Source organism: Astatotilapia calliptera, chromosome 3 (genome assembly GCF_900246225.1).
Source record: "Astatotilapia calliptera chromosome 3, fAstCal1.2, whole genome shotgun sequence".
Classification (NCBI taxonomy): Eukaryota; Metazoa; Chordata; class Actinopteri; order Cichliformes; family Cichlidae; genus Astatotilapia; species Astatotilapia calliptera.
Genome location: NC_039304.1, coordinates 8,249,109 through 8,276,686, shown reverse-complemented (window position 1 = coordinate 8,276,686; position 27,578 = coordinate 8,249,109). Strand labels below are relative to the sequence as shown.

At 41.5% G+C, this 27,578-nt stretch overlaps 1 protein-coding gene across 4 annotated transcripts in view; it reads right to left on the bottom strand.

Annotated features, from left to right (window-relative positions):
• Positions 1 to 27,578, bottom strand: part of nlgn2a (neuroligin 2a) — a 238,861-nt gene that overhangs the window by 128,340 nt on the left and 82,943 nt on the right. For all 4 annotated transcript variants that reach the window (XM_026161610.1, XM_026161606.1, XM_026161607.1 and 1 more), the window contains one exon: positions 20,617 to 21,486. In XM_026161610.1, the coding sequence (XP_026017395.1) occupies positions 20,617 to 21,124 (508 nt within the window). In that variant the 5' untranslated portion in view covers positions 21,125 to 21,486. The remainder of the gene's footprint in view (positions 1 to 20,616; positions 21,487 to 27,578) is intronic.

Sequence of the window (27,578 nt, the reverse complement as noted above, 5' to 3'; positions counted from 1 at the left end):
AAAATATGGCGGGAGGCTGCTCTGTTGAGCTATTAAAAATGCCGACAGGCTCAGCTGCTCTGTTGCCATTTCATGTAGTATTTCATCTCAGAGGTAATCTCTGCGGTGTATTGTCTTCTGTTGCCTCTGTTCATGAAAAACACAAAGGCATCAATCTGTGTTTGTGTGTTTGAACAGTCATTCAACCCCTGGGCTATTTCTGCCCCAAACAAAGGCTTGTTGGTGATCTGTGCAATAACCTTCTAATATGGTCCAAGATCACTGTGGCTGTTTATCCATCTATGTGGGCTTTAAAGTCTTCTTTAGCACCAAAGCTGCTTCCACTGCATGATACACAGAAGCAGCCTGTTCTCCTAAAGAGACACCATGCAGACAAGAACTGAAGTGACTGTGACACCGAGTATGGACTCAAATAGTGTTTGGGACTACGCTCACTTTGTGCTTCTCTGTTTTTATATCGCTACACACTGAGAACAGAAAAACTGTCAAATAAATAAAATCACAGGTGAAAGACCAAAACAAGACCCAAAGAGAGATTTAACCACATCATTTGGCTAGATTTATATTTTACAAAGGCAACAGTTCAATCCATAGGATGCCTCAATAGGTACTGGATCACTAATCAAAATTCTGCCTCTGTAAAACTGCTTTAGACGATTAAATTATTCAATTAGAACAGACTTTTTCCTTTACTCACCTCACACTACAAAGACTGTCAGAGCCCCAGGAAGCTGCACTTGATATTTTTCGGGTTACTAAATGCTAAACACTTAAACTCATAACACTGCACAGAAATCCAGAACAAAATAATTTAAGAGAATAAACATTACTTCGCATGAAAGTTTAATCCATCTCTGGTTAGTAACCAGAACTTAACCCTTTAAGACCTAGCATAGAACCGAGTCCGCCAGAGCTTATATTATATTTTTACATGCTGTGGAGCCATTTTTGGGAGCATTTCAAATTGATATACATCAATACAACCATTATAGCCCAAATGTTAATAATATGTCTGCATTAAGTGCATAGTAATTACATAAATTGCAAAAAAGTGCAATAAATTACAAAAAATGTAAAATCGTTTTTGTTTTTTTAACATATATTTCTAGTTAGAGAAATTTAAGAGGCTTATCCCTCAAAACTGTAAATACAAAAAAGTTGCACAAAATAGTTTCCCACCACAGGAAATTTATTTTAAGTGTCTTCATAGTTTTATTTTTGAAATACACCAATTTTTATATACTGCAGGAAAAACAAAAATAAATATTATACTACAAATTTGCAAAAGAAACAGCTTATGCATCAAAATAAACTATTTCCAGCAGTGCAATTTGAGTCCTCAGCATCCCAGAAACGACACAGAAAGTCATAAAGTCAAACATAACTTTTAAAAACACAAGTATAGGCACATAAGGTCCTGATGGTAGAAAACTACATTTCCGCAAAATGACGTCACTTCCGGTTTCGGGCAGGACATGGCGGACATGTGATAGTTCACGCTGATGGACGTAGGAAGTGTTACAAACAGCTGATCGGATCGGCAAAGCGTGTTTCTGGAATATTATGTTTTTGTTGCTGCAAGTGCTTTTTATGCAGTTTTTGCAAAGCTATATGTGGAAGGAAACCTGACTTAGGACAAGCTGATGGCATGAGATGTAAGTACAACTCCTCTGGTTTCATATGCAAAAATATTATTGCGCTAGCGTACGTAGTTGCAGTGCTACCCGGATTTAAAAATAGTTACGCAAAATGGAGTGTGCCCGCTCCTACCGGCTTTAAAGGGTTAACTGGAACTTGGTTGTATTGGCATGTAATCTGGTTACTTTTAGCTCCAAAAGGCAAACATGGCAGCAGCCAAAATCCAAAAGTTAAGGACCAACAGGTGACATCACTGAGGCTACATCCATGTATGTCCGTAGGTGAAGTTTCTGATTGATGCTAATATGTGTATTTATTTGATTTCAGTATTGTGTCGTCTCTAATGCTGTTTTCTGTGAGACAAGTTTACCGTTTCCTCCAATAGAAAAGCCAAATTTCTGACAATGAGAACACACATACAAACACATTTTCACATCTTAGTGAGGACATCGAATTGACGTAATGCATTCCCTTTCCCTAACTATAATCAATGGAAATGATTAGGGTTAGCATAAACCTAACTGTAACACTAAGCCCAAAACTACATTATGAGCCTCAAAAATGCCTTCAAATTCATCAGGACTGGCATTTGGTCCCCACAAGTGAATGTTGGACCCGCAGTGGTCTGCCCAGTAGCCCGCATAGCTCTGCATGTTGGCCTGCATTGACCACACATGAGCAGGCCCTAAACACCATGGAGATGCGCATGCTCCGAAGGTGTAGCCTTAATTAAGGAAAAGATGCTAGAGTCCCGCCTGAGGTGGTATGGACACGTGATTCGAAGCGATGAGAACTCTGTAGCAAAAACGACTATGAGGATCGACCCAGAAGGAAGCCGGCCTCAAAGCAGACCGAACAAACAGTGGATGGACAAAATCAAGGAAGACATTAAGGGTGTCAACGCATCACCTGAGGACGCCTTGGAGAAAACCAAATGGGAGAAACCTTTGCCGAAGACCAGACCCTGCACCAGCGGGAACAACGCCAGGATGAAAAAGAAGTGAATGTTGGACCCCACAAGTATAGTGGCATGCCAATTGGTCCTCACAAAGATGTTTAAATAAGCATACATGCACACACAGAGTCATGTTTTCGTATCCTTGTGGGGACATCTAATTGACATAATGCTTTCCCGAGCCACTTACTCCAAACCTAACCATCAAAAATAAATGCCTAACCTAAATGTAACCCTGACACTAAAAGCACAAAAATGCCTTCAAACTCCCCACAAGTGTAGTAGACTTTCAATGTTTGGTCCCACAAAGATATGTAGACATAGTACACATACACCCACAGAATTGCCCTCATACACCCAGCAGTGGCTGTTGCCTTACTGACTTATTCAGTATTTCCCTGACTTCACATCAATTGCGTTTAGTTGGGACCTCTTGTTGTTTCTAACTCTTCATCAGCCTCTGCCGCTCTTTCTCCTCATTTTTGTTTTTTCTCTAAATAATCAGCTATAGACTGCTTCATCTCTGAAACACGCTAACAGCTAAATGGATTGTTTCACGCATCAGTGCATCAGTGCGCACGCATTGATAATGAAAGTGCCGGCAGAGTGAGTGAAGAGACAAAATGAGCCAGTGAAAAAGTAAAATTACTACTTTCAACCACAATGAGCAGTAGGTTCCTGCACTGGAGGAGCACCAAAGCAGGCACACACACAAATAAAACCTCATAAAATCATACCTTGCACACAAACGCACACACACAAGCTAATTTGAAAGGAAGAGAAAAGAAGAATATATACTCCTGAGCCTGTTGCTTCACATAGATCATTATTAGGCTCTAAATACAAACACATTTTTAGAAAACAAATACATCACTACACTACATTACAGTTTGCTAAAATTTGCTAACCATTAGCCACCATAAACCAGTGGTTGTAGCAGACGAAGTAAATCTGCAGCAGTAAAAGCCTCGCAGAAGTGGAATCAACAGAGGTCAACGTTTTATTTTCTGTAAATGATGGCGTACATTTAAAATGAAATTCTAAATAGTGACACACGATCCTACTTGATACATTCCACTAAATAAAAAAAACTTTAGGATGGAGACGGTCAGTGCACACAGCAATCTGGGCATGTCTTAATAAAAGAGCCTGAGTAACTTCTGCCGGCTGCTCTGAGAGCGATGACACAAAGCAGTGAAGCTGGTTTGGGGCAGACACTTTTTTATTTTCCACCATCTAAATCCATCTCAGCGCTCGGTCCTCTCAGTGCAGCCTTGTAAGAGCTTATTCCACCGCGGGCTGCAGCACTGGGACATTACTAACCAGTGAGCAGATGAGGCACAGCTCCTAATGCTGACAGAGTGGACCCCTGACGGAGTACTGAGATGGAGCAAAGGGAGTAATTTGGGTCAAAAGGCCAGGAGGGAGACAAAGATGCAGAAACATGCTTATATACATACTTTTATACCTTTTGTGTCTTCCTTTGGCTTTTCAGCCTCTCTCCTTATGTTTGTCAGTTGTACATATTCCATTGAAGGAAAAGTCCACTCTTAAATAACCCTGCTAAGTCTGAATAATGAAACCATCTGAGATTTTCCATTAATATTAATTTAGCTCAGTAAGGTCTTCTAAAATGGGAGTAAAATCCTATTAAACTTGAGCGCAAAACTAAAGGAGACGTCTGGGAAATAAGGCAGAGCTGACAGCAGTGGTAGAACATGTTATTTTAATGCTTTTGGACAGTTCAATTGCCATCTCTTTTTCAAGCCACCTTATCTCCCCAAGCTACATCATACATACAACCCAACAGTGTAATGTGTTTTGTCAGGTAGAGACTAAACCCGTAGCAGCATCATTTACTGTAAAAATCAGGTGGGGAACAGCTCTGTTAGCTTTAAAAAGGTATTTGATTAGATCCATAAAAAAAAGAAGAAAAACTTTGATAAGAAATTAAAAGTTTAGCACTTCATGGAAAAAAATACCTCATAGAATCACTTGTGTTTCCATTAGTTATTAAAGTTTTTCTGCTTAAATTTAAAGCTAAATGTAGGAATCAACATCACCTACACGTAGACCCATGCTCTATCTGTGATTAGCTTGACTTTCTTGCATCATGCAGAATGTTTCAACAGTTAGTTCATTCATATGTTATGGTGATGCTCAAGACTTTAAATTGATTTGCATGTAACTGAGTGAAATAAATATCTTATCGCCAAGCAAAACAAGATTTAGCACTTGGTTGAGAAAGCCTTGTTGGCAAGCACAGTGGTAAGGCATTTGTAGTTAGTGTTGTAGTCAGTCACCAAGGTAGCATACATCTCAGGAAGGATTTTGGCAAACTCCCTGCACAGATTTTCTGTAGGTTAAAGGTCTGGAGACTGGCTGGACCACTCTGGACCTTATTGTGCTTCTTCTTTAGCCACTCCTTTGTTGCCTTAGTGGTATGTTTTGGGTCTCTGTCATCCTGAAAGACCCATCCAGGACCCATCTTCAGTGTTCTGGTTGAGGGAAGTAGATTATAGTCTAATATTTTAGGATACATGAACAAATGCCCTGTGCCCAAAGCAGGGGAAGGTGTTGTTTTGGTCATACTCAGCATTTCTCTGCCTCCTGGCTGGGTCTGTAGGGGACCAAATACTTATCTGACTCAGTGACATAAAACTTTAACAATTTTATGATCCTTTTTTATGTAATGCGTCTCACTGTATCTGTCTTTTCTGTCTCTTTTCATTAAAATTAAACTATCATAAAAAATTGAGACTGCTCATTTGTAAGTGAGCAAACTTACAAATTCAAAAGAGGATCAAATAAATATTTTCCCCCACAGTAAGTAGAGAGGTTGGACTAAAGCTTGCAACTACTAATACAGGTGAAATAACAATAATATAACACAGTATTCATGGCTGAGGATGACTGTAATTCATACTAGTTTGAATTGTGATGATATAGAAAACTCCTGTGACATGAATAGTATGATAGATGAGCATAAACTCTGAATAGCAAAAACGTTCCTTTGTTTTGGTTGTAAGAGCAGATGGTTACTTACTTGAAAGCTCACTTGTAAGCATTATGTGAGGTGAATTTCCATAAAGCCTGATGGAAGGAAGAAGCAGAGTGTCTTCAAACTGTGATCAGTTACAGTTTCTGTGACGCTGTCCGTGGTGCTGAAATTTGCACCGCTATGAGTGTGCGGCACGTGCTGCTGGTAAAAAGCCTCCCAGACGGCCAAACTGGCGTCACTGTGCGTAACGGCAGTGAGCTGCTGGTTAGTGACAACTGAATGTACGCTGTTTCTTAATTTCATTACAGAACAAATTGAGGACAGAGCCAAAAGCCGCACGTGATCTCGCAAAAACACAACACTGCAGAAGAGTGTTGACAGTGATATAAAACAGAAAGTGTCCCAAGACTGAAAACTGCATAATGCAATAACAAATACAAGCTGGTAGTTTAATACACCACCACATTCTGATGATATGATATTAAATGTGCCGTTGTGTCCTAATGCTAGCTTACATGGTGTGGGTACAGTTCTTCTAATCTGTTTTAACTTATCAAAGAATCCAAACTGTGAATCTGTGAATATATAAATAGTTCATTTTTTTGTTATTTTACAGTAACCACGTGATTCCGCCTGCATGCTATATGACACGCCACACTGTACATCTGTGCACGTCAGCATCTGTGTGCCTACGCATGAGTGCTTTAGTCCAGGTGTTTGAGCCGCACTGAGAACAGAACTGATTTTTCATCTCCAACAAACAGCGTCTCCCTGACTTGAGCAGCGTCTCCTGCTAACCCGTGATGAATTGGGTTGAATGTGATTCATTGACTTTCTCCTGTGTGAGGATATCAACGGACTTGTTCCTCCAGAGGAGGAGGCCTTACCTCTGGATAACCTCCTGCTCTCTGTATCTATTCCTTCCTTTTTTAAATCTTCTTTTCCTCTCTACCCTTACCATTCAGTGTTGTGGGAGGCACTGTTAGCAGTGGGATCTGGCATAGGAAGCTGTGTGTGTGTGTGCGTCTGCGTGTGTGTTTGTATCTGTGTGCGAGTGTGTGTGTAGGAGGGGTAATTTGCATTCACTGCCACAGGCGACCTCAGCTTCAGAAGCCCTGAAGAGATGGCCCTTTGAGCTGCACTGAAAGAGACGACGGGTACGTGTGTGTGTGTGTGTGTGTGTGTGTGTGTGTGTGTGTGTGTGTGTGTGTGTGTGTGTGTGTGTGTGTCTGTGTGAGTGTTTGTGAGTGTGTAAGCAAAAAGGAGAGAGAGAGAGAGGAGCGGATAGGAGGCAGCAACATACCTCTTAGTGCACAGTGAGCAGTGTGACTAAATGTGTATATGCACCAACAAGTCTATGACTGTGTGTGTGTCTGTTTGCATACATGTGCATCTTCAGTAGCTAAGCCTTGAGGCAAACTGCAGCCATTATTAATCCTCAGACAGCTGAATTCTTCTTCTTGCTGTATGCCTCACAGGTTGCTGGGCTCTTTGATCTTCCTATATCTTCTTTTCTCAAGGTTACTTTATTAACACTTGCAGTGCGCTTTCAGTCTGAGAACACGCTCTGTTTCTAATTTCCAGGGACACCTAAAACAGAGGTAGATCAGATCTGTGCTCAGCCTGAATAAGGTTTTATCATGATTCGCTTCCATTACAAGTAAAAACACAGTAAACATCAAGCACAAGGGGATCAAATCGACTAATTATAACCAGAAAGTTTGGGATCAGTTTCACTCGTTTCTGTGCTGCCATTCAATAAAATCCTTCAGCAGGACACTACTCCTCTTCTATATTCTGAGCTTATCTCTGTTTCACAGCGTTGCTGAGTAATTTCCCAACACTGTTGGTCTCATCAACATCATGGTAACAGGGCAGCTGACCGTGCTGCCCCGAAATGCCTGACTCAGCTGCTCAAAATGTGAACGATATCAATAAACCGGAGGATTAATTATAAAAGGCAAATATACTGCGAAGTGTGCGGCGATTTATGACTGTTCTCTCCTGCTATACGTTACACAAAATCTGAGCTGTGTTGAGGCTGTGCCAGAAAAACACAGCTTCAGAATCCTAACAGTATAAAGTGGCTTACTCATGGCGTTATCCCAGAGATACAAAGCTGTGGATATGTTCGCATGCACGCAGGATTTTTTTTACCATTTGCTTGGTTTAAGTTTAATATTTACTTGTGTTCCAGTTTTCATCAACCAGTATCTGACGTTTTAGTAGCCAGACGCTTATCGTGACACAAAATGAAAACAGGATGAAGTGAGAAGCACTTCATAAAAAGACTTTAAATGTACACGCTTCTTCTCTGGAAGTATTTTTGTTCCTGCTTTGTGACATTTTAACAAGCTAAGAAAAGTAATCAGTTGCTCCTCCAGCGAGTCTTCCTTCCTGCGGATGAATTCTAACCCCGCTGTGTTCGACTGCAGCACGAGAGGGCAATCCTTGTTTTCCTCTGTAGCCTCAATGAGATCAGCACAGTTCTCCTCCGGCTGCAAGTTGTGCTTTACAGAGGAACGCTGGCTATTGACATCAGCTGCTGAATACATCTCAGGCAACAGCGACTATAAGGTGGGAGAGGCCCACAGCTACCCTGCTAGCAGTGACTGCACAAAATAGACTGGGACCATGGACCATGGACACAAGCAAATGCATTATGGGTTTTCCTAGACAGATAATATACTAGAAAGGTAGGAAGTGAGGAACTAGGAAGCTATTAATAAAGTGGCCTGGTAAAATAATATTTAAATAAAAAGGAGATATCATTACATGTGGTTTTAAAACAAGCAGCTTTAAAACAATGCATTACCAACACGAGGTTACTTTTTTGTTTCTTTTAAAAAATAAATAATTAAAAATAATAAAAGATAAAAACATTTTTTGAACAGGTGGACATTTTTCACTTTGAAGAAGTGCCACTGGAAGGAACAGCTTATCGAGTATTTGGGGGTTTTAAACCTACAAAAGGCACACATGTGGGAGCGAGCGTGTTATCACAGGGAATGTCTAATTGATAAGACACGGAATATTAGACTTCATCAAATCACATTAAATGCACTCCATCAATCCCCGAGTTAACTCAGATGATATCCCAGATTGTGCTGGAGCGCTGCTACAGAAGCCAAGCCAAAAGAACATGGATAGTCAAAGCCCGAGAGCTTAATATTTAAGTACTGTTGTAAAGTCAATTCACTCTCCTGCGGCTAAAAAGATCATTTAAATGGACTGTCTACTGCTAAATCCTATTTCTGCCTTCATTGCTCATCCAAAGCATATGGTGATGACTGGGAAGCTGTGAGAAATGCAAGGAGGATGTGGGGGGGCTGAAGAGAGAGAGCGAGGAAGGAGGGAAGGCAGCAGGGAGGTAAAATGGTGGGAATGTGAAGTGAAAAGAGGAACGATGTAGTAATGCTGGGAGAGGACAGGAGAGGAGGGCAACCATAATGACAGAAAAACAGCAAGATGGAGGAAGGACAGGAGAGTCGATCAAATCAATGACCCACACGAATGCAACAAAACATTTAAAAACACACAGCAGATTGTTGGGATCATGTGAAGTGCATGAACATGCATACACAGCACAAACATCCATGCACACATTCCCTTTCATTCTCTCTCTATTACAAGCTATAAATAGCAGGAACTGAGCTGCTGCTAATTCCTTCATTCAGAGCCGAGCAGAAAGGCAAAATGCATGCAGTCTTTGATGCACACTCTGACAGGAAGACACAGGAACTAGTAGACGGTTGCCAAGACAATCCCTCCATCCCCTCCTTCGCCTCTATTCCTTCCTTCACATGACTTCAATCTAAAGTCTGTACTCCTTGAATCGCTCTCCTTCCCTGTTTCTCACCCTCTCTTCATTCCGGCGTCCCTCGCTAACTACACCATTACTCCTCAGCTTACTCAAGAGGCTTACCGAAATGGAGGGAGGTGTGTTTGTTCAAAATCATGAAGCACAAGGGAGTTTCACTGCTTTAACCCAGGACTGAAAAACAGGAAGCCAAACTGCAGGTCTTCAGCTGGCTACTTCAAGACTGCTCTAAAAATCAGTCAATCTCAAAGATTCTCAATAATTTTACAGTAGAAATAAACAAAACAAAAAAACAAACACACAAAGTGAATTGACACTTCAGTTTCTCCAGTAAGTAAAGTAAATGGGTTTAGCTTGTTTTGTTTTTTATGTTAATTAAAAATAACAGTGGCTTGAAATAGCTTCACCTTTCAAACAAAGCTAGCTAGCTAGCACTAATTAGCTAATTAGTGCTAGCTAATGGTGGAGACCTTTATTCAAAACACCAAGATAGCCATGGCCAAAAGACAAACGTTTAAACCTCAAAACATGTGCCCACAAACTAGTGGGTGAGGCCACTCTGGCTACTGCCATCTTTTACACAGTCAAAACTGGAATCATTAGCTTATCTTGCTAATTAGCCTACCAGCTACACCAGCAGTGAAGAAAGCCTAATGTGCTAGACGCCAAAGAGTTCCTTTAACAAAATATAAAAGGTGGACTAGCAGTACGTTAATAACTATATTAAATTGTCATCTTTATTGAGGTTTTTAATAACATTAGCAGCTCTCACCTGCTTTGCACTAAATTTAACAAAAGCAAGTGGACAGTGCAATAAACCCGAGTCAAATATGAATAACTGTATGTTCACTTGTGACAATTATAACAACTGAAGCGCTCAACGTTTTGTTTTGGTTTTTTATCCAAAGAGCAAACTAAGTGAATATTAGCTTAAATGGCTAGCTGCAGCTAATAAAAGGTTCTTACAGACTTCATCTTCTATATTTAACAGTTCTCCTCCAATTTATGTTTTTTATTAACTTCAGAACCATTTTAGTTATTGATCAATATTATGATGTGGTAAATAAACACGTTACAGTAATGAAATCCCTACTTTTAATGAACTGCAGGTGACACTGCCTTTGCTTTCGCTAAAAGTTTGCTCAGTGTGGCCATAGCATGCTAAGAAAAGCTTAGTATTTTTAACTGTTTTTGTATTTTAAATCAACTTTGTGATATAACACCTTGTAATATATGACGCTGTCAAACTGTTTTTTTTTTAACACCAGAAAAATCAACAAGTGGTGGGCAGAAATTTGATAAATGTACACTACACATTCAAATAAATCCATGTCTGCTGAGCTGCCAACTGCATCGACTAAAAGTAAAATCGAAGTAAAATTTTAGACTTTGATTTCAAACTTTTTCAAACCACAACCAATTATGGTACTGGACTGCATCCCACACACAAGGTGCAGTTTTACAGATAATATACTACCCAACTGCAGCCCACACGATTTGAAAGTAACAATCCATCACATAAAACCCAGTGAAAAGATGATACTTTTTTGACAGACCCTCTCTGTTTCCGGCAGACGCTCCTTTCTTTTCTCATGCTTTTCCCACCAACTCTACACTTTTTCTGTGCAGATTTGTCTTGTAAGATATGTTAGCCTAAGTAGTTCTGGACACATTTCTAATAACCTTTCCTCTCTTTCAACAGTCCATCAAACCCACAAGCTACACCAGCTTAGCAGTCAGCAATTTAAAAATCTGCTCCTCTTCCTCTCAGCTCATGTCACATAAAGTACTTGACAGTGTAGCAAAGAGTGATGTTACCGTCTTCAGATTTTTGCAAATATCAAAAATGAGACAACCCTTAGCCCTCCGCGGAGATCGTTTGCGGTTTCTTTGCTGACAAGTTGATGCTTTTTGTCATGTAAATGTCAATTATTTCATAAGCTCCCACATTAAAATCAAAATTAAAAACCTAGGCATATAACCAGAGGTACTACATCAAAGGAATCTAGAGTTCATCTTTTAGTATAGAAAATGTTTTTGCCGCTCATCTAAGAGTTTTTATCACTTCCTAAGGGTAAATGTAATCTGATTATTCTGGCTTAACGTCAAGTCAGATACATGTCACACATTACTGTTTACTCCTGCCAATCTCTTTAAGCCCCGCTTCTGTACTTTAACTCAACAGTTAGAAATACAAACGTTCCTGACTTATATGCCTACTTTTTAGCATCTGCATTCGCAGCATTATCACCCTACAACTCTGCACCCTATATCCACCTCCTGACTGTCAATACACATACAGGCAGGCAACACAACACATACACAAGAGTGACTTCACAAATATAACTTTTTAATCCAATTGTGAGACCAGATTTGGAACTTGAGGAACTAGTCTTCAGATTTTTCAACAACCAGCCGTGTGGTCCTGTGTGTTTTGCGATCCTACATGGATGATGGGAACAGTTGAAAGGCAGCGACTGACCCAGGCTGATTCTTTTGCCCTCGCCACCTAAGTGTAAGATACAGCCTTTGACCGAGCAGACCATTCGTTGTCTGCACCACCGTGCCTCAGGACAGAGAACAGAGCAGAGGGGAGCAGACTGAGCGGGAGAACGGGAAGGTGAAACATGAGAGGAGGCAAAAAAGAAAAAAGCAAAGATGTCAGATTTGGTTTGTAAGGGCTGGACCACAGGCTGGATGAGGCCTTCTGTTCTAACCTCCATCTTTGACAATACAACAACCACCTCAAGATGCCTGGCTTAAAATCTAACTCTGCTCTCATTGTGTCCTTGTCTTTTTATTTAAGCCTCTGGTTTGTCTTTCGGTTCTGGCAAGCGCACCCTCATATCAAAGAAAACTTTTGTCAAGTGTGTGTGAGCGAGAAAGACAGTGGATATTTCATCTGCAGAGGGTTACAGGCGCCCATACTGTATGTAACAGCAATTTTTCATTCTAGGGGAAGTGTATTCTGCCTGCAGAAAGATAGTGATCTATTTCCCCTCCTATAATCCCCTTTTCTCTCCCATTTTTGTTCTTTAGAGGGTATCAACCAGGGTAAGGAGGGGGGAGAGGTGACATAAAGAAAGAGATGGAGCAGAATAATCAAGGTTTTTCTGGCATCAGAAGCAATATCTATCCTACATCTACCGCTGCACGCTGGCACTTCTCTCACTTTTTCCCATTATTTATCTGTTTGTTTTTATCTCTTATTTATGCATCTCTAGCCTTTTGACGATGCTGCAGAGGGGCGCTCGGCCACCGTGTGCATTATTGTATTAGTATTGAACCCTTCTTGATGAATCTCCTCAGAAAATTGAAATACTGCAGAATGGGGAGATGTGGGAGCTTGAGCTTGATGCATGGAGATAGATGAAGCATCGGATGTAATAATTTATAAGGCCCCCAGCATGCACCGTGCATCTCTGCCAAAAAGGCACAGCACTGACAACGCTGAGGTTAGCGGTTCAAATCCCAAAGGGTTCTCTGGCAAAACTGACGTATACCCACTTGGAAGGGACTAATTGAACAGCTTTAAAGGCACTTTTGTAACAGCTTATCGGGATTTAACCCCAGCCTACCACCAGTAGCGTTCTTGTGGGAGCAGTGGAGTTTGTCTCATGCTTATCCATACAGTTATTTATCATTGATAGCAATACATGAATGTAGGATGTAAGAATTTCATAACTAATTCATTTGAGTCTTTAACTGTTTCCACAGTGCTCCCTTTCAGCGCTCACATTCTTGATTGCAGTTTTTGTGAAACTGACCGAGCTTGTGAGGAGTGCCAATTCATACTGCAGCCTCTCTGAATAAAGGTGAGCTGAAAGCAACACCTCTAAGCTGGTGAGGAACTGTCACGTAGATGGGGGTAATATGTAATAGTGTGAGCACATGTGAGGTGTTGCATTTGTTATTTCAGGGCAAAAACTGTGCTAGAAAAAATACCCCAAGGGTGTCAAACATAAATCCCACGGGCCAGGATTGAAGAAGGCGTACATTTTGGACTTCCTTCTAATGAACACCTCCCCCATGGCGATTCATTTTTAATTCATAATTTCACACCAACATAAAAACGTTTGGCATCACTGTCCTAGATCATAAACCTCCACCAGAAGCTCGTCTAGGGTGTGTTTTGTTTTTAACTATTTGTTAAATGGCCAACTTTCAGAAACTAGAAGACAAAGTCTCACATATTCATTGCATCCTAACACAAGCCCTACTGCTAACCTTAGATCAGATGCCACTGATGTGGACACTGGAAAAAAGAACATGTTGGATTTACTTAATTCAGTAGTTTTTGCTTTGGCAGCAACTTAAACAACTGAGTTAACTCGACATTCACACATTCACATTCAATAAGCCTGTGCATTTTGTGTTGATAAGGTGATTGAAACATGTTTAGATAAAGTAAGCAGAGCTCATGAAATATTTTAATCCTTCACAATTTTCTCAACAAAGTCAAAGAAACCTAAAATCTTAATGGATTTACAAAACCTCCAGTCCACCCATCCTTTTATCTTTACCAGGGTGGCACGGGGGCTGGGGCCTATCCCAGATGTGATAGGGTAAGAGACAGGGTACTCCCTGGACAGGTCTCCAGGGCTAAAACGCAGAGACAACCAACTCATGGGTAATTTATAATCACCAGTTAACCTAACCCCAATAAGTGCATGACTTTTAACTGTGGGAGGAAACCATAACACCCTGGGAGAACCCACTGCCAACTAGTCAGATTATGGATTTGAACCCTTCTTGCTGTGAGGCAGTAGTGCTAACCACCACGCCTCCAAGCTGTCAATCCACTTACTTAACAAAAGTAGGACAGCTATGATTACACAGCTTGAATTTTCTTTACATTTTGTCCTCGACAGGTTAAACCACAATAAACAGCAACAGCACACGTGTGGTGTGTGTCTCTTATAACTCCAGTGACTTTCCTGCAGTTTCAAATCTCGTGTGATCTTGGGAATTTCCTGAGCCCAGACAACTAACCACTCTTACTAGATCGTATCATGTCATCTCAACAAGAACAAATTAAGTTGTTGAATTGCTTCATACAGATCCTACATGATTTAAATATGTTGACCATAGAAACATGAAACTATTTTGTTAAAATTACAATTTTTTTAGACTTTTGTAAATGTAACAACCACCCATTCCTTTTCTGAGTGGAGATGCTAAAAGGTTTTAAGATGCCTGGTCCTGAGCAGCTACATGCTACTGAAACAGTCACATCTGGGGCTGAAACAAGCTGCAGCTAAAGGCAAAATATACATTTTTCTTCAAAAAGATCAAAGTGCTAAAAAGCTGAAACGGAAACAAATGCAGCGACTCCAGCTTCAGTTGTCAATTTAGGCTTTTGTAGGTGTTGTGGGTACAATGATGGGACAAACTTTCTTTAAAAAACTTCCTGCTGCTGACTTCAAAGCGATGGTTTCTTTATTCCCTGTGTCTAACTCCACAAAGCATAGCCATAATGGATTGTGTATGCCGGTAAACATTTATAACGAGTTTCCATTTGTGGGCTGCTGAGTCCAGCTACTCCAACTTATTCACCATGAAGGCTTGCTCTGTGTTAACAGCAGCCGACTGCTGAGAGAAGCATGTGATCTGTCTGTGAGCCTGAGGCGGCATCGGCTGCCGGTCCTCCCCTCGCCTCATCCATCGATCCAGCGTGACTCTGCAGGAGTGAGATGAAAACCTCTCGCTATGATTTATGGGATATCATCTGCAGGAGTACCAGTGGAGCTCCTGCCTCCCAGCAGTTGATGAGGAAACTACCTGCCAGACGCAAAAACCAAGACTGGGTCCATAAACCCTCACTGGACTACTTCTGCACTGCAAAGCCTTTATTATAACCTAGTGGTCATTTTATTCCTTCAGAGGTACTAATAAATGGAAACCACAGCAGATCTTAATTCTTATGAATGTTGGACGGCTCTTTGTTTAAAAACCACTTAAAGCAGTTGAGAATGTTTTGAATTCTTCTTTAAAGGTACTTTGCAGGTAGCTTGTTCCAAACAACTTGGAAAACTCATCCCGTTTTTAAGGATTCGGCTCTCTTCTGGTTCTTCATTTAATTTCTCTAACTGACTCCATGATGGTTTGATGGACTCCGTGCATTTTTGTTTTTCTTGTTGCTAAAAATAATTACTTCCACTAAGGAGGTTATTATTTTGTAGTATCTGCATGCATGCCATCATTCTGCCTGTAAACATGATAACTTGAAGGAATTCTGAGAAAACTTGGTAGGGGTGCAGAGTGCGGTCATGTTAATCATCCATCAAAACCTGGCTTCCAGTTCAAGGTCAACTTTATGATTTATTGGACAAAAATTGACAGAAAGCTGTATAACTTTGAAACTAGGTCTATTACAAGTGTGGTTTAAGATTTAAGATATCATGTCACATTTGACCTCTGACCTCTCCTTCAAGGTCAACAGGTTAGCCTAAAAGGTCAAGATGATAATAATGCTATACAGAGCCGTTTGAAATGAAGATTCTTACTGCCATTGTTTGTACTTTCAACATACAGGTATCCAGGAAGTGACATTAAGACATTCTAAACACATCTGACCTTTGACCTCATCTTCAAATGCAAATAAACTCATGAATTGTTAACTTTTCTTCAAATTATACTTTCTTTGATACAGGTCTATCAGGATCAGGAAATCTTATATTATAGTCTGCATCCAATGGCAGGTTACATTTGACCTCTGACCTCAATTTTACATTTTACATCTGCCTTTCTTTTAAGCTGAACCCAAAATGTGTCACATCTTTAAACAAAGTATGAGAACGAATGGCCTACTTGGAAATATACTGTAGTACAGTGTTCTATAATAAGCTCAAGCTATTTACACATCAATACCTATTACCCATTAACCCACTCCTACATAATGTCTGTGTAATCAAAGCAAATATCCGTCATACTTCCCTTATCTGACTGACTTTACTGCACCGCCAACTTAATGTTCTTTTAAATGAACAAATAAACCAAACAAATATATACAAACTAAATAATACAATATTTCCTTAACAGTAAATACCTCCAGAGAGTGCCTTGCCTTCTTGTTCTTTATCGTTCTGGCTGTATGTTTTGGGTCGTTGCCGTGCCTCCCTGAGGCCACCATGTGTTGGATAGAAATGTAGTCTCTATATTTAAATCCAAAAGGTGCTGCAATGCGTCTTTTCTGTAGCAATATATACACAATAAGTTATTTAATGTGTTTAGAAAACATGAAAACCCATTCAGTGATTAGCATTTTCTGCTCAAAACTATTCATATAGTCAAAGAATGTGATATGAAATTACTAAATTAGATGAAGCTGTCTTTAATCAAATATTAAAAAGTGTCATTTTTCATTCTTTCTTTCAATTTGTTTCATTTCTTGATTTTGTTTTTTTCTAAAAGACTGACACATTCAGCAGCATGTTTATTCAGGAGTGCCATGGGATGAATGAAAGAAATGACAACACATGGCTAGCTTTGCAACTTACTAAGCACTTAAATATTAATTAAAGAGCCACGAGTACGCACCAAATGTTAGCATATTTGTTTATCTATGAACAAACACACATTCATGTCAGTGTCCCACTTTCTCCTACTTGCACCGACGGCAGCATTAAGACGTAATTCTGCCAACTTAATCCACTTAAAACCAGAGTTTTTTTAAGGATTCTGTCTTAAGGGTTGCCCTGTGAAAGGATACAAGTACAAAACTCTCAGGAGACGGAGAATTCATGTTTTAAAAGTAAGAAGAAAGACAGTGACAGACGTGGTGTGGCAAGAGAAAATGCATATAAGCTAAAAAAATCTCTAGCCCTAGTCTCCTCTCCTTGTTTTTTATCCTCCTTTCCTTGTTTCCTTCCATCTCCTCCATTGCATGTGTAACAAATGATTTGGAAACCAAAGAGGGAGAAAAGGCAGAGGAGCAAAGACAACGGCAACCCCGGGGCTGCTAGAGATTGCTGAGGCTAGCAATGTCATGCCTGACTCGACCACAGTAAATATAACAGCAGTGATGATGGAGGACGGGCGGGGGAGGGGGTGAAGCGAGCTCATATGGATCTGCAGTTCTTTTTTTCCACACTTGGGATAAATTATGGCACGTGCACCAGGTGGGTATTTGCTGGGATAATGTCTTTCTAACCTGGACGCACCTTACAAACAGTGACCGTGTGGTACACCGACGCCGCCGGGCGCTCTGCTGATTTTTCACATTGATGAATGAAGGTCACTGTGGGGAGATGTTCAGCACCTGTGTGACATTTGCAGAAGGCGCGCTGCACGGGAGAATGTGAGCAAGTGTTTATATGTTTCAGAGTTATGACATTTCCATTTCCACATCGCACATCTCAGGGAAAAAAAAAGTGAAACCTGATGTATAATGCTCTAAATTTGCCCGCGGAGCCGTAAGTGGCAATGATGGGGTGTCGAGGGCTGAGGCTGCGGTGCTGCAGTGGAGAGGCGGAAGGAATGTTTTTGAACTGCGAGGTGGGTAAAAAAAAAGAAATTGAAAGAAGTTCTGATGGACGGGCAAAGAGGGAGACTTAAAAGTGTTGGTGAGAAAGACACACACAGACACTGTCAAGCTACATCATGGAGTATTCTTTTTTTAGCCTCAATACAGATCTTTAGCAACACTTCATTCCTCTTTGGAAAGCGTCCAGTTAGCTTTCAGGTCTTATTTTCTTTTCCAAGCAAAACCCAAAATGCTTACCACTTTGTCTCTATAAAAAGGTGTTGGGAAGCTGTGCAGCTTTTACTCGAGATATAGAAATGAAAGACAAAAATGTGAAGCACAATATCCTCGGCAAGGAGAGGAAGGGAGGTGACGGGAGTCTCCACTTTTCATGTCACACCTGCCGATGAGATGGAAATCTTTCCCCCTTATTGCTCGTACACCAAATAGTCCCTAGACTGACAAAAATGTCCACAGTTTGATCTGAGTTGAGAGAAGAAAGTTCTTGACTGGAAAAAAAAAAGTAAAGTCAAAAGTCACCTAATCCCTTTTCTCATAAAGCTGCTCCAGTCCTGGCCTTTTTGTTTTATAACACACAGAATTGGAGGTACCATAAAAACAGCAAAGTGGTAGTTGAAATGATTTTTGATTCTCCGTGGAGTTTTATATTGTTTCTTTTATATAAGTCCAACCCAGACGCAAGCATAATCCTAAAACTAACAGTCGTCATCTACATTATGTGCAAGGTTGGTATGAAATATTAGCTTAACTAATAACCTTTATACAACCACTCAGACTATCCCTGTAAAGAGTGACTGTTCACTAAGCCCCTCCTCTAAACAGATAAATCATCACTTCATCATCATTTGCTTCTTCAAATGTGTATTCAAAGCAAGTCAGAAGTTAGGTTAGACTGAAACACGAGTCTGAACTTAACACCAGGGCAAGCTAACAATACTGGAAGAGATATTTTTTGCTTTAACTGTATATCTATGGTGGTGTGGGGGGGCACAGATTATTGGCAGATGAAGGTGCTCCTCTTCACCTATAATTGGGCCTTCTTTGTGACTCTCAAGCAATGCTCAGCCAGTCCTCTGCTTAGTCTCTCGTCCTGAGGTCAAATGTCAACTCCACCGTCTCAGTGCAGCAGCTCATGAACCAGTTCTCTGCCTACTTGAGGTTCTGGTCTGAGTGGCTCTCCAGCTCGCACAAGATCACAAAGATCAAGGCTGCTGTAGCCGGCTGAAGTCCAAGAACATGAGGCTGAAGTCAACAGGACGACAGATTAATGTAAAATGGAGGACGCATGTGCTGAATATCAGCAAGCAGCTGAACTTTTGAACTATCTGGTCTTTAAGTCTGACGTCATTAGCCGTGTCTGGGCCCAAACTCCGCTGCAGGTCCATAAGTCAAATGAACACTGCGGCATCACTGAGAGTTAAAAACTGTCTAAATTCTTAATAAAATGATCAGCATTGCTGCTCTACCAGGTGTAACAATTTCGTTTGACATCCAGGCATCCATGAAAACAGAATTTATTAAATTTAACAGAGTTAGAAGTTAGCAGAGGGTTAGCTCGCTAGTTTCCGCCTAAACATAATATAGCATGTTCTGACTGAGAGATTTTTGAAACTAATTAAAACGTACAGCTCTGCTGTCACTTCCAACATAAATCAAGACAGAAAACTAAACAACAGTGACGTTTGCAGGGTTACTGAAGTTTGGCTAGCTGCTATATAATGATGTCCTATGTGATTGCTAGCGACACAGCTATGTTAGCATAATATAAACACAGTGAAGCTGGAGGATGAACGCTAACTTTTTTCCACTTGATAAAAGTTAACGTGAGGGTTCCCGATGGTCAGGGACAAATGCAATCGCATGGCAGGATGCTGTAAACGGACCAAACTTTAGTCAGGAGAACAACGGAGATAATCCACAATACGAGGTTAGTCATTAATATACTGCTGCATGGGCTGAGCTGTACTTACATCATAAGGTTTTAAAAACTGAACTTTGAAATTAATAGTGGTAATAAAAACCGAGAGAAGCCGACAGTGAGTGTTTTTAGGGGCTTGTTGAGATTAAATACAACAAGATATAAAGCGGTAAAACATGTTAAAAACACAGCAGCCTGATGAAACGCAGAGTAGTTTGGGCCCGGAAGCAGGATTCATACGTCATCACTTAAAGACTGAATAGGTGAGGGTACTGTTGCCTAGCAAGCAATCCTGGATCTATCAGTCAGATGGAAAAAACACACAACCAAAAAAACCAAAAAGTAGTTTCTAAAATATATTTAAGAAAACATATAAATATAAAAATATATTTAACAACGGAAAAGACTGTCTTCTACATGGAGCGGCTGTTTGTGCCTGGAGCTTTACTGACTTTACTAAAGCTACAAGCTAAAAGGTGTTGGTTGCAAACACTAAAACAATCTGTCAGTTATCCTCAATCAAACAACAAACTTCACATATAATCTTCTATTTGGCAGCCAGACAAAAAGATGAGTCGGCTTTTTCTACCAAGAACCTGATGTTGCAGACTTAAAAAACACATGTACAGCAGTAACTGTGTGCCTGCTGTGTGAGCATGGAAAGCTCAACAAGAACGGTACGGTAATAGTAACTAAAGGGTTTGGAGCTTAGTGAAAAGTCCACCTATTCCCTGTGCTAAATGTTACCTATCAAAGTCCCACATCCACCAACCCTTCATTTCACCCTGTCCCCACTCACCATCCTCCGTGGGCACGTAGACATTGAGGTAGAGGCAGTCCTCGCTCTGGTTCTGGATGTAACCGGCCGCCACGTCCAGGTTGTCTGTGAACCACACGGGTAGCATTATCTCCGGCAGTACACCATGAACATTTTGAGGGCACACAGGGGCAAAGAGGGTGGCGTTGCGGATCTCCTGCCAGGATCCCGGGGCCTCAGGTGGCTGAAAACGGCGATCGCCGATAGGCGCCGTGGCGTAGGGCACACCCAGGTACTGCTCCACAGGGCCAAGAATCTCATTGTTCAAGTCCTTCTTGATGCCTCTGAGCTTCCCATAGTTAGTGGTCACGATAGGGTGTTTAGAAGGATCCATCTTCTGGCTCGAGGCTAGACTGAAGAGCAGAATGAGGCCTAGGACGCTCATGAGGCACCAGTCTGTCATAAGGCTGAGGTGGCTTGTCCTTGACGACAAACTCCGCCGACTCTGTCTATTTATAAAGAATGGAAGGGGCTTCATGACTGAGTTCATACCGTTCAGCCACCTGCTTTTAGTCAGTTTGGGAAAACGTCTCTCTTTATAAGCAAAAGTGGATTATATCCAACAATCTGGAAGGTAAAAAACCCTTAATGACTAAAAAGGAGCTTTTTTAGAAACTCGACCAAGACTAAGGGCGCTGAATGAAGGTGAAGTGGAGGACAAGGCAGCTGCTTGGGAGAGAAGGGTCCTTTGGGCTCTGGGTGCCGGATAAAGGGGTTTGGACCTTGGAGTGGGTGCCAGGTCAGTGGTGATTCTGAGCAACGGTGATCCGAAACACTTCCCAAGCCATGGCTCTGTTGCGTTCCATACCTATTCGTCCTCAATTATCCAGATAATTGGATTGATGATGAATTCTGCAGAATGAGACAGAGAAGCAGGGGGGAGGAGGGAAGAGATTTAAGGGACGGTGATAAAGAGAGAGACAGCGGGGGCGGGGGGAGGGAGGAAGAAAAGATAAAAGAGATTAAGCTTATCTGAAACAGAAATATATTCCATTAAATGTTGTCAGTTCAACATTTTTTCACCTTCAGCTGTTGCCAAGGGACCTTTTTTCTTTTTTTTTTCCTGAAATGAAAGATTTTCTAAATCCAGAGCCAGTGTTGTGGAGATCAAACTAACAAGGGTTCATTTTGGGAGCATTTCATGTGACGATCAACGTGTTTCACTTCACGTCGTTACATCACAAGGCTGAAAATGTTTCTCTCCAACATGGACGGAAGAACAAAAACAAACACAATGACACAAATGCAATTTCTGACATCATGTTTTTACTTCCTCTGGCGTTTGCAACATAATCCCATATATGCTCCTTGCTGAGTGCACATTTCTACATGTCTCTCTATTCATTATGTATGAAAATCCTGCTGTCCCAGTGCGACCTGCATGAGGGCACGATCCCTCCTGGCGGCCCGAGCTCAACCTGGCAGCTAGCACGCACGCATCTCTGCCGAGTTTCCACCGAACAACGCTGCCAGCGATGCCTCAATATTTCTATTAAATTCCTCGAGGCTTCAGAGGTTCTCGTGGAGGCAACACTACAGACAGTACAGTAGACAGCGTTGGTGGACGAGTAGAAGCTGGAGATTAGGGCGAGCCTTTCACTGCCCAGTAAGGTCAAATGTCAATAATGTGCGCCTGTAAGCAGCTTAGAACAGCCCAGCTGGGGCGCTCTCTGGCTATACGCAGAACACAGAGACACACTCGTAGCATTAACTGAGCCACACATGAATGAAAGCCCACATTGTGCACAGCCATTCATGTAATCTACAGCGGAAATGTGCAAATCCTCATCTAACAGATCCAGAGTCAGGAAATGCATGAGGCGAGGAGGAGATTAGGCTGCCGTTACGTTGTTGCGTGGTGTTATGTAACGGTGCGGGACACACAAGGCCCGGCAGTAAGTAACGCTGGGAGTACAGTGAGATATCTCCTCAGTGTTAGCGCACTCTTTTTCACTCTTATCGCATTTTTTTTCACACTCTCCCCTTTGCTTTATCGCCCTACCGTAATTGTCCCCTTTAAAGGCATCATTAAGGATATTATTGCATCGCCTGTACCCACCTCTGTTTTTGTTTTCTCCCCCCCACTCCCCCTTTCTCTCACACTGCCAATAAAGCCATTTAAAATGTAAAAGTATGGGATTTAAGAGGCTTGAGGCAAGACGGCAGATAATTAGAGTCTATAGGCTGATGAGCAGATAACACAAATAAGGAGGCTCATTCATGTATTAATCGTTTCTTATGTACAACAAGCTCTTGGAGAGGATATATTCGGGCTTTTGGGGAAATGCATGGTGAAAAAAAAAGTTAAAAAAGAGAGAGCAGTAATTGCGAGCGGGCCTGTAGCGCCTCTAATCTCTCCTTGTTTTTGTTTGTTCCCGCGCGTGCACACTAAATATATTGCCGCCTGCCTTTGTTCGTCTCCGAGTGGACTTTGTTGTTCTGCCCACGCCCCCCCGTGTGTGCGTCGGGGTGTGTATCTGCTCGCTGAGAAGCGGGCAGCACGACGCGCGCTCTAATTAAACCACGGAGAGTCTGGGACGAGCCCTTCACCCACACACCCAACAATCAAAAATAACCATCTACACTGCTGTTAAACTTTCATCCTCCAACGTACATAAAAGAGACGGGCGAAGAGACGAGTGTCGGAGGGGAAGGGAAAAAAAGAAAAAGGAGCAGGGATGACGAGAGAGCCAAACTGGAGATGAAAGGTGAGAATAAAGATGGAGAGGAAACAGGTCCTGTTAATGAAAAGCTTCTCTGTGGTCAGCAGAGGCCCTTCAAGAGGCCTCGAGTCAAAGTGACACAAGGAGGAGAGATTCTCAGGGACGTGATGAGCCCAGGAAGGGGGACAACTGGACTCCTTTTTGCCCAAAACTTGCACCTCGTGACACATGTATGTCAGAATTCCTGGCCAAGCTCCTGGCAGACACGAGTATGCCTGCGGGGACCGCCAGAATTTTGTGGTGCATCTGAGTGTTTAATTGCTAATTGGCTCAATTAGAGGGTTTAATTGGTCCAGCTCTGCCATGAGCAGTGGGAAAGCTTAAGTGATTGATGAAGCAGAGAAAGAGAGAATGGGGGTGGTCTGGGGAGAGGACGGTTCAGCATGTCAACAGAGCCACACACAAGATATTCATGGGAATGTGTGTCTGGAATTTTGGCGCCACTGGCGCACGCACGCTATCATACTCACAGACGCAGATTTAAATGAACAGGTTCTCCCAGAATACTGTACTTCTCTGTATGCATGCAACACTATCTCACACTCACACACAGATGCACACTCATCCAAGATTCATGTCATCAGCAGAATGTTTTCCTCAACTCCCAGGAGGCAGTGAGACTGAGGGAGACTGCACAGGCCACTCCGTGGCAGACTGTCAGTGGGAAACTCATCTTCCCCTGCACTTCTTTTTCATCTCCTACTTATTTCTAATTTAAATGAGAAAGGCAAATGATGCTGCAATTCAAAAAAAGAAAAAAAAGATTTTCAATTCTAAACCAGTCTTTACCGCAAGATACTTTGTTACAGGTCTGTGTCATTCTGAATCATCGAAGATGAGCAGCACAAAAAAAACATGCGAATCAATTACATCCCAGCGTTTTCCACAGTTAAGGATTTTTCTACTGGATGCACATGTGGGCCTTTTGTTGAGCAGTAATACAGGAAGAGAAATGTCTGGCATCAAGCTCCAGAGCATGTTTTCCAGGGCTGAAAGCATGACGCCAGTGTGGAAGCTGCACTTCCTGGAGTGGCCATTTGAGGCTGGCACCAAAAGTGAGTCACTCCCCATATACTGTACTCACATGTACAAATGGCCTATTAAAAAGCATGTTTACAACCTGTTAGGAAAAACGTGTTTGTGGTGTTGATGGTGAAATTATATGACAAAATATGGCCATAAATAACTGTGCTGCACACACTAACACTCAATAAGACACCCTATCATCCAAATGTGGTTCCTTCTGGTTCTTGAAAATGAAGATGGTGACAGGTAATCCTAACCCTAACGACAAGTCTTCAAAATATGGACTCCTGACACCAGCAAACGGCAGCATAGTGTCCATCTTTGCCACACAGTCTGTGATTACAACCTTCCAGCCTCACTGCGACCTTTACACCACTGTGCCACACATTCATCAACTGAGCAGGCTTGAGCAAATCAGGATCACAGCTATTGGAAAGATCCGGCCACTCAAACACTTTCATTTGACCTATACGTCTGTAAGTGATATCATTTTGCTGCTTAATCTGTTGATGTGAAATGATGCCTGCCTGGTACGAGGTTCAAATAGATGTAGTTGTCATTAGGCCAACAGCTATAACAATAACAAATATCACCATTACTCCGTGCAGTCGATATCACTTCGGCTACAAAAGAAATGAATGCCTCAAAGAAGAGAAAACTGAGCAGTGAATGGTGAGCATATATGCATATAATAGACGACTAAATGCTTCTAAGCAAGGTGGAGAAGAAAGCGGAGTGACTGATCTGACAGGAGCAGCTGCCGAGGAGAATATCAGATAGATATTATCCAACATCTAAGCTAAAAGAACTTAAAAGGAAAAGGAAAAAAAACAACAGCTAACGTCTCAACTGGCACACTTAGAAAGCAATGAACGATGCAGATGTAAGAAAACTATTTAAATGTGTTTATAAGACGACAAATCACAGGAACAAACTGACAAGTCAAGAATGTATGTTCACTAAAGATTAAAGAAATGTGAAATATCCCGTATAACAGAGCATCTGATATTTGGATTGGTTATTGGTCCATACCTAGACAGCTGATCGTTGACAGCAGTCCCATCCATAGGAACTATCTTTATAATTCAATTCTATGTTATTCTGTTTTACAGTTAGCAGATTGGAGGTATTCCACAAGTGGGACACCTAGAAAATCTTTATTTTTATGTTTGGATTAGTTTTTGTTTGTTTGTTTGTTTTTTTAACAGAACACCAACTTTTTTCAATTCAATTCAAGTCTATTTGTATTGTAAGGTAACAACCCTATACAATAATGCAATAATACGATGTTCAGTTGAGCTGAAACAACTGACACAGATTGAGAAAAATTTTTTCCTTGTAGATTTTTTCCTCACTGCTTCCTCACTTTCAACTCCCCCATGGTGGTTCCCACGCCTGGATGAGAAAGGAGGAGGGTTGGCTGGCAACCCTATCCCACAAAACCCAAAAATATTGACAAGAGAACATCAAGGAAGCTTGAATTTGGAATAACGACCTTCAACCCAAGGCCCAAAGCACGCCATTCAGTAAAAGTCAGGAGTTTTTGGAAACTACAGGACCAAAAATCCTTCCTCCAACCAGGATTAAAATACATGGAAAGTCCAAACCATGTATCAAACTGGAAGGGCTTACTAAATTGCTAAAGCAATGCAAAATTACAGCCTTGCATTAATAGGGACCAGCGAGACTAGGTGCATTCAATCAGGACAGAGCAGAACAGGGGTGGGCAACTCCAGGCCTCGAGAGCCGGTGTCCTGCAGGTTTTAGATGTGTCCTTGATCCAACGCAGCTTATTTAAATGGCTAAATTACCTCCTCAAGATGTCTGGAAGTTCTCCAGAGGCCTGGTAATGAACTGATCATTTGATTCAGGTGTGCTGACCCAGGGTGAGATCTAAAACCTGCAGGACACCGGCTCTCAAGGCCTGGAGTTCCCCACCCCTGGAATAGACTGATAAGTAATGAGACATGAAGAAGATGATGCCTCTCGCATGGAAGTAGTTGTGCTAATATTATCTAAAAGTAGAGAAAGGCACTACTAAGTTGGAAGGTTCATGGTGCATGGCTCATTACAGCAACATTCTGATTAAGCAAGACCAAGATCAAGATGCATGACCTGTGGGAAAAAGCGAATAAAAGGTCTGTAAAGAAAGAGATAGGAAGAAAAAGATGGAGGTGGATAGCCCATACACTGAGGAAACCAGGCAACACCATCACCAGACAAGACCTGATGTGGAACCGAAGGCAGGACAAGGAATAGATGGCAAAAAGGTGCAAAAACAGGAAAGCTATGGATCGGAAGAAATGAAGGCATAAGTGACGTGAAAGCGCCACGAAGACGACAAGAACTGTGAGGTCAGATGATGATTCTCGATGATACTGTGTGAGTGCCATCAATCGTCTATTGAGGTTGCAGCAGGAACGCTGTTCAACACCATTCAACAGAACGCTCAATTAACTTTGCCTTTGTCCTGAGAGAGAACTTAATTTCCACCAGGTATTTATACAAGGGTAGGTGTATTTTGCAATGGTTGGAAAAAGTCAATCATCTGTGAGGTAGCTAGCAACAAATGCATCACCGCTTTAAGAAAAATATCCCCCCGATGAGGACAGAAGAAAGAGTAAAACAAATAAAGCCTCTCCATGTGAAAGAAGTGATCTTTCTTTTCAGTAACAGAAAGTTCTGTGAGCCACCACCCCACCTTCCTTCCATGACTAATGACTGTGAGGTGGTGTTTTGAAGCAAGTGAAGTCTTGGATTTAGTGTAGAAATAGTTCCAATACAAGACTAAAAGCCATGTTCTGAAAATCTGTCATTGACAAAACTAATAAAGACTCTGCACAGACAATTAGATTTTATCCGATTTTGCAAGTGTTCTTTTTATTGTTTTGTTCTCTCCAACATGTTTGAACAATTTTCTCTCTGACTAATTACTATAAGTCTCAGCGGGGATCGCATTCCACAAACTGTGTTTTATTTTGCCTATCTCTGCTTCAAAACTGACACCACACTTTGATGTTGGTGCCATGAGGGGTGGGGGAGTTGCTTCGCTGCACACATTCAGGGAAGAATTACTTAAGTGCTTATGTTTTCAACAGCAAGTCTACTTTTGTTATCTTTAATTACAGGGAGGAGTGTTCAGCACCACTTTTATGACAGAGACTTCCCCCAATTAACCTGCTGTTAATCTTCCAC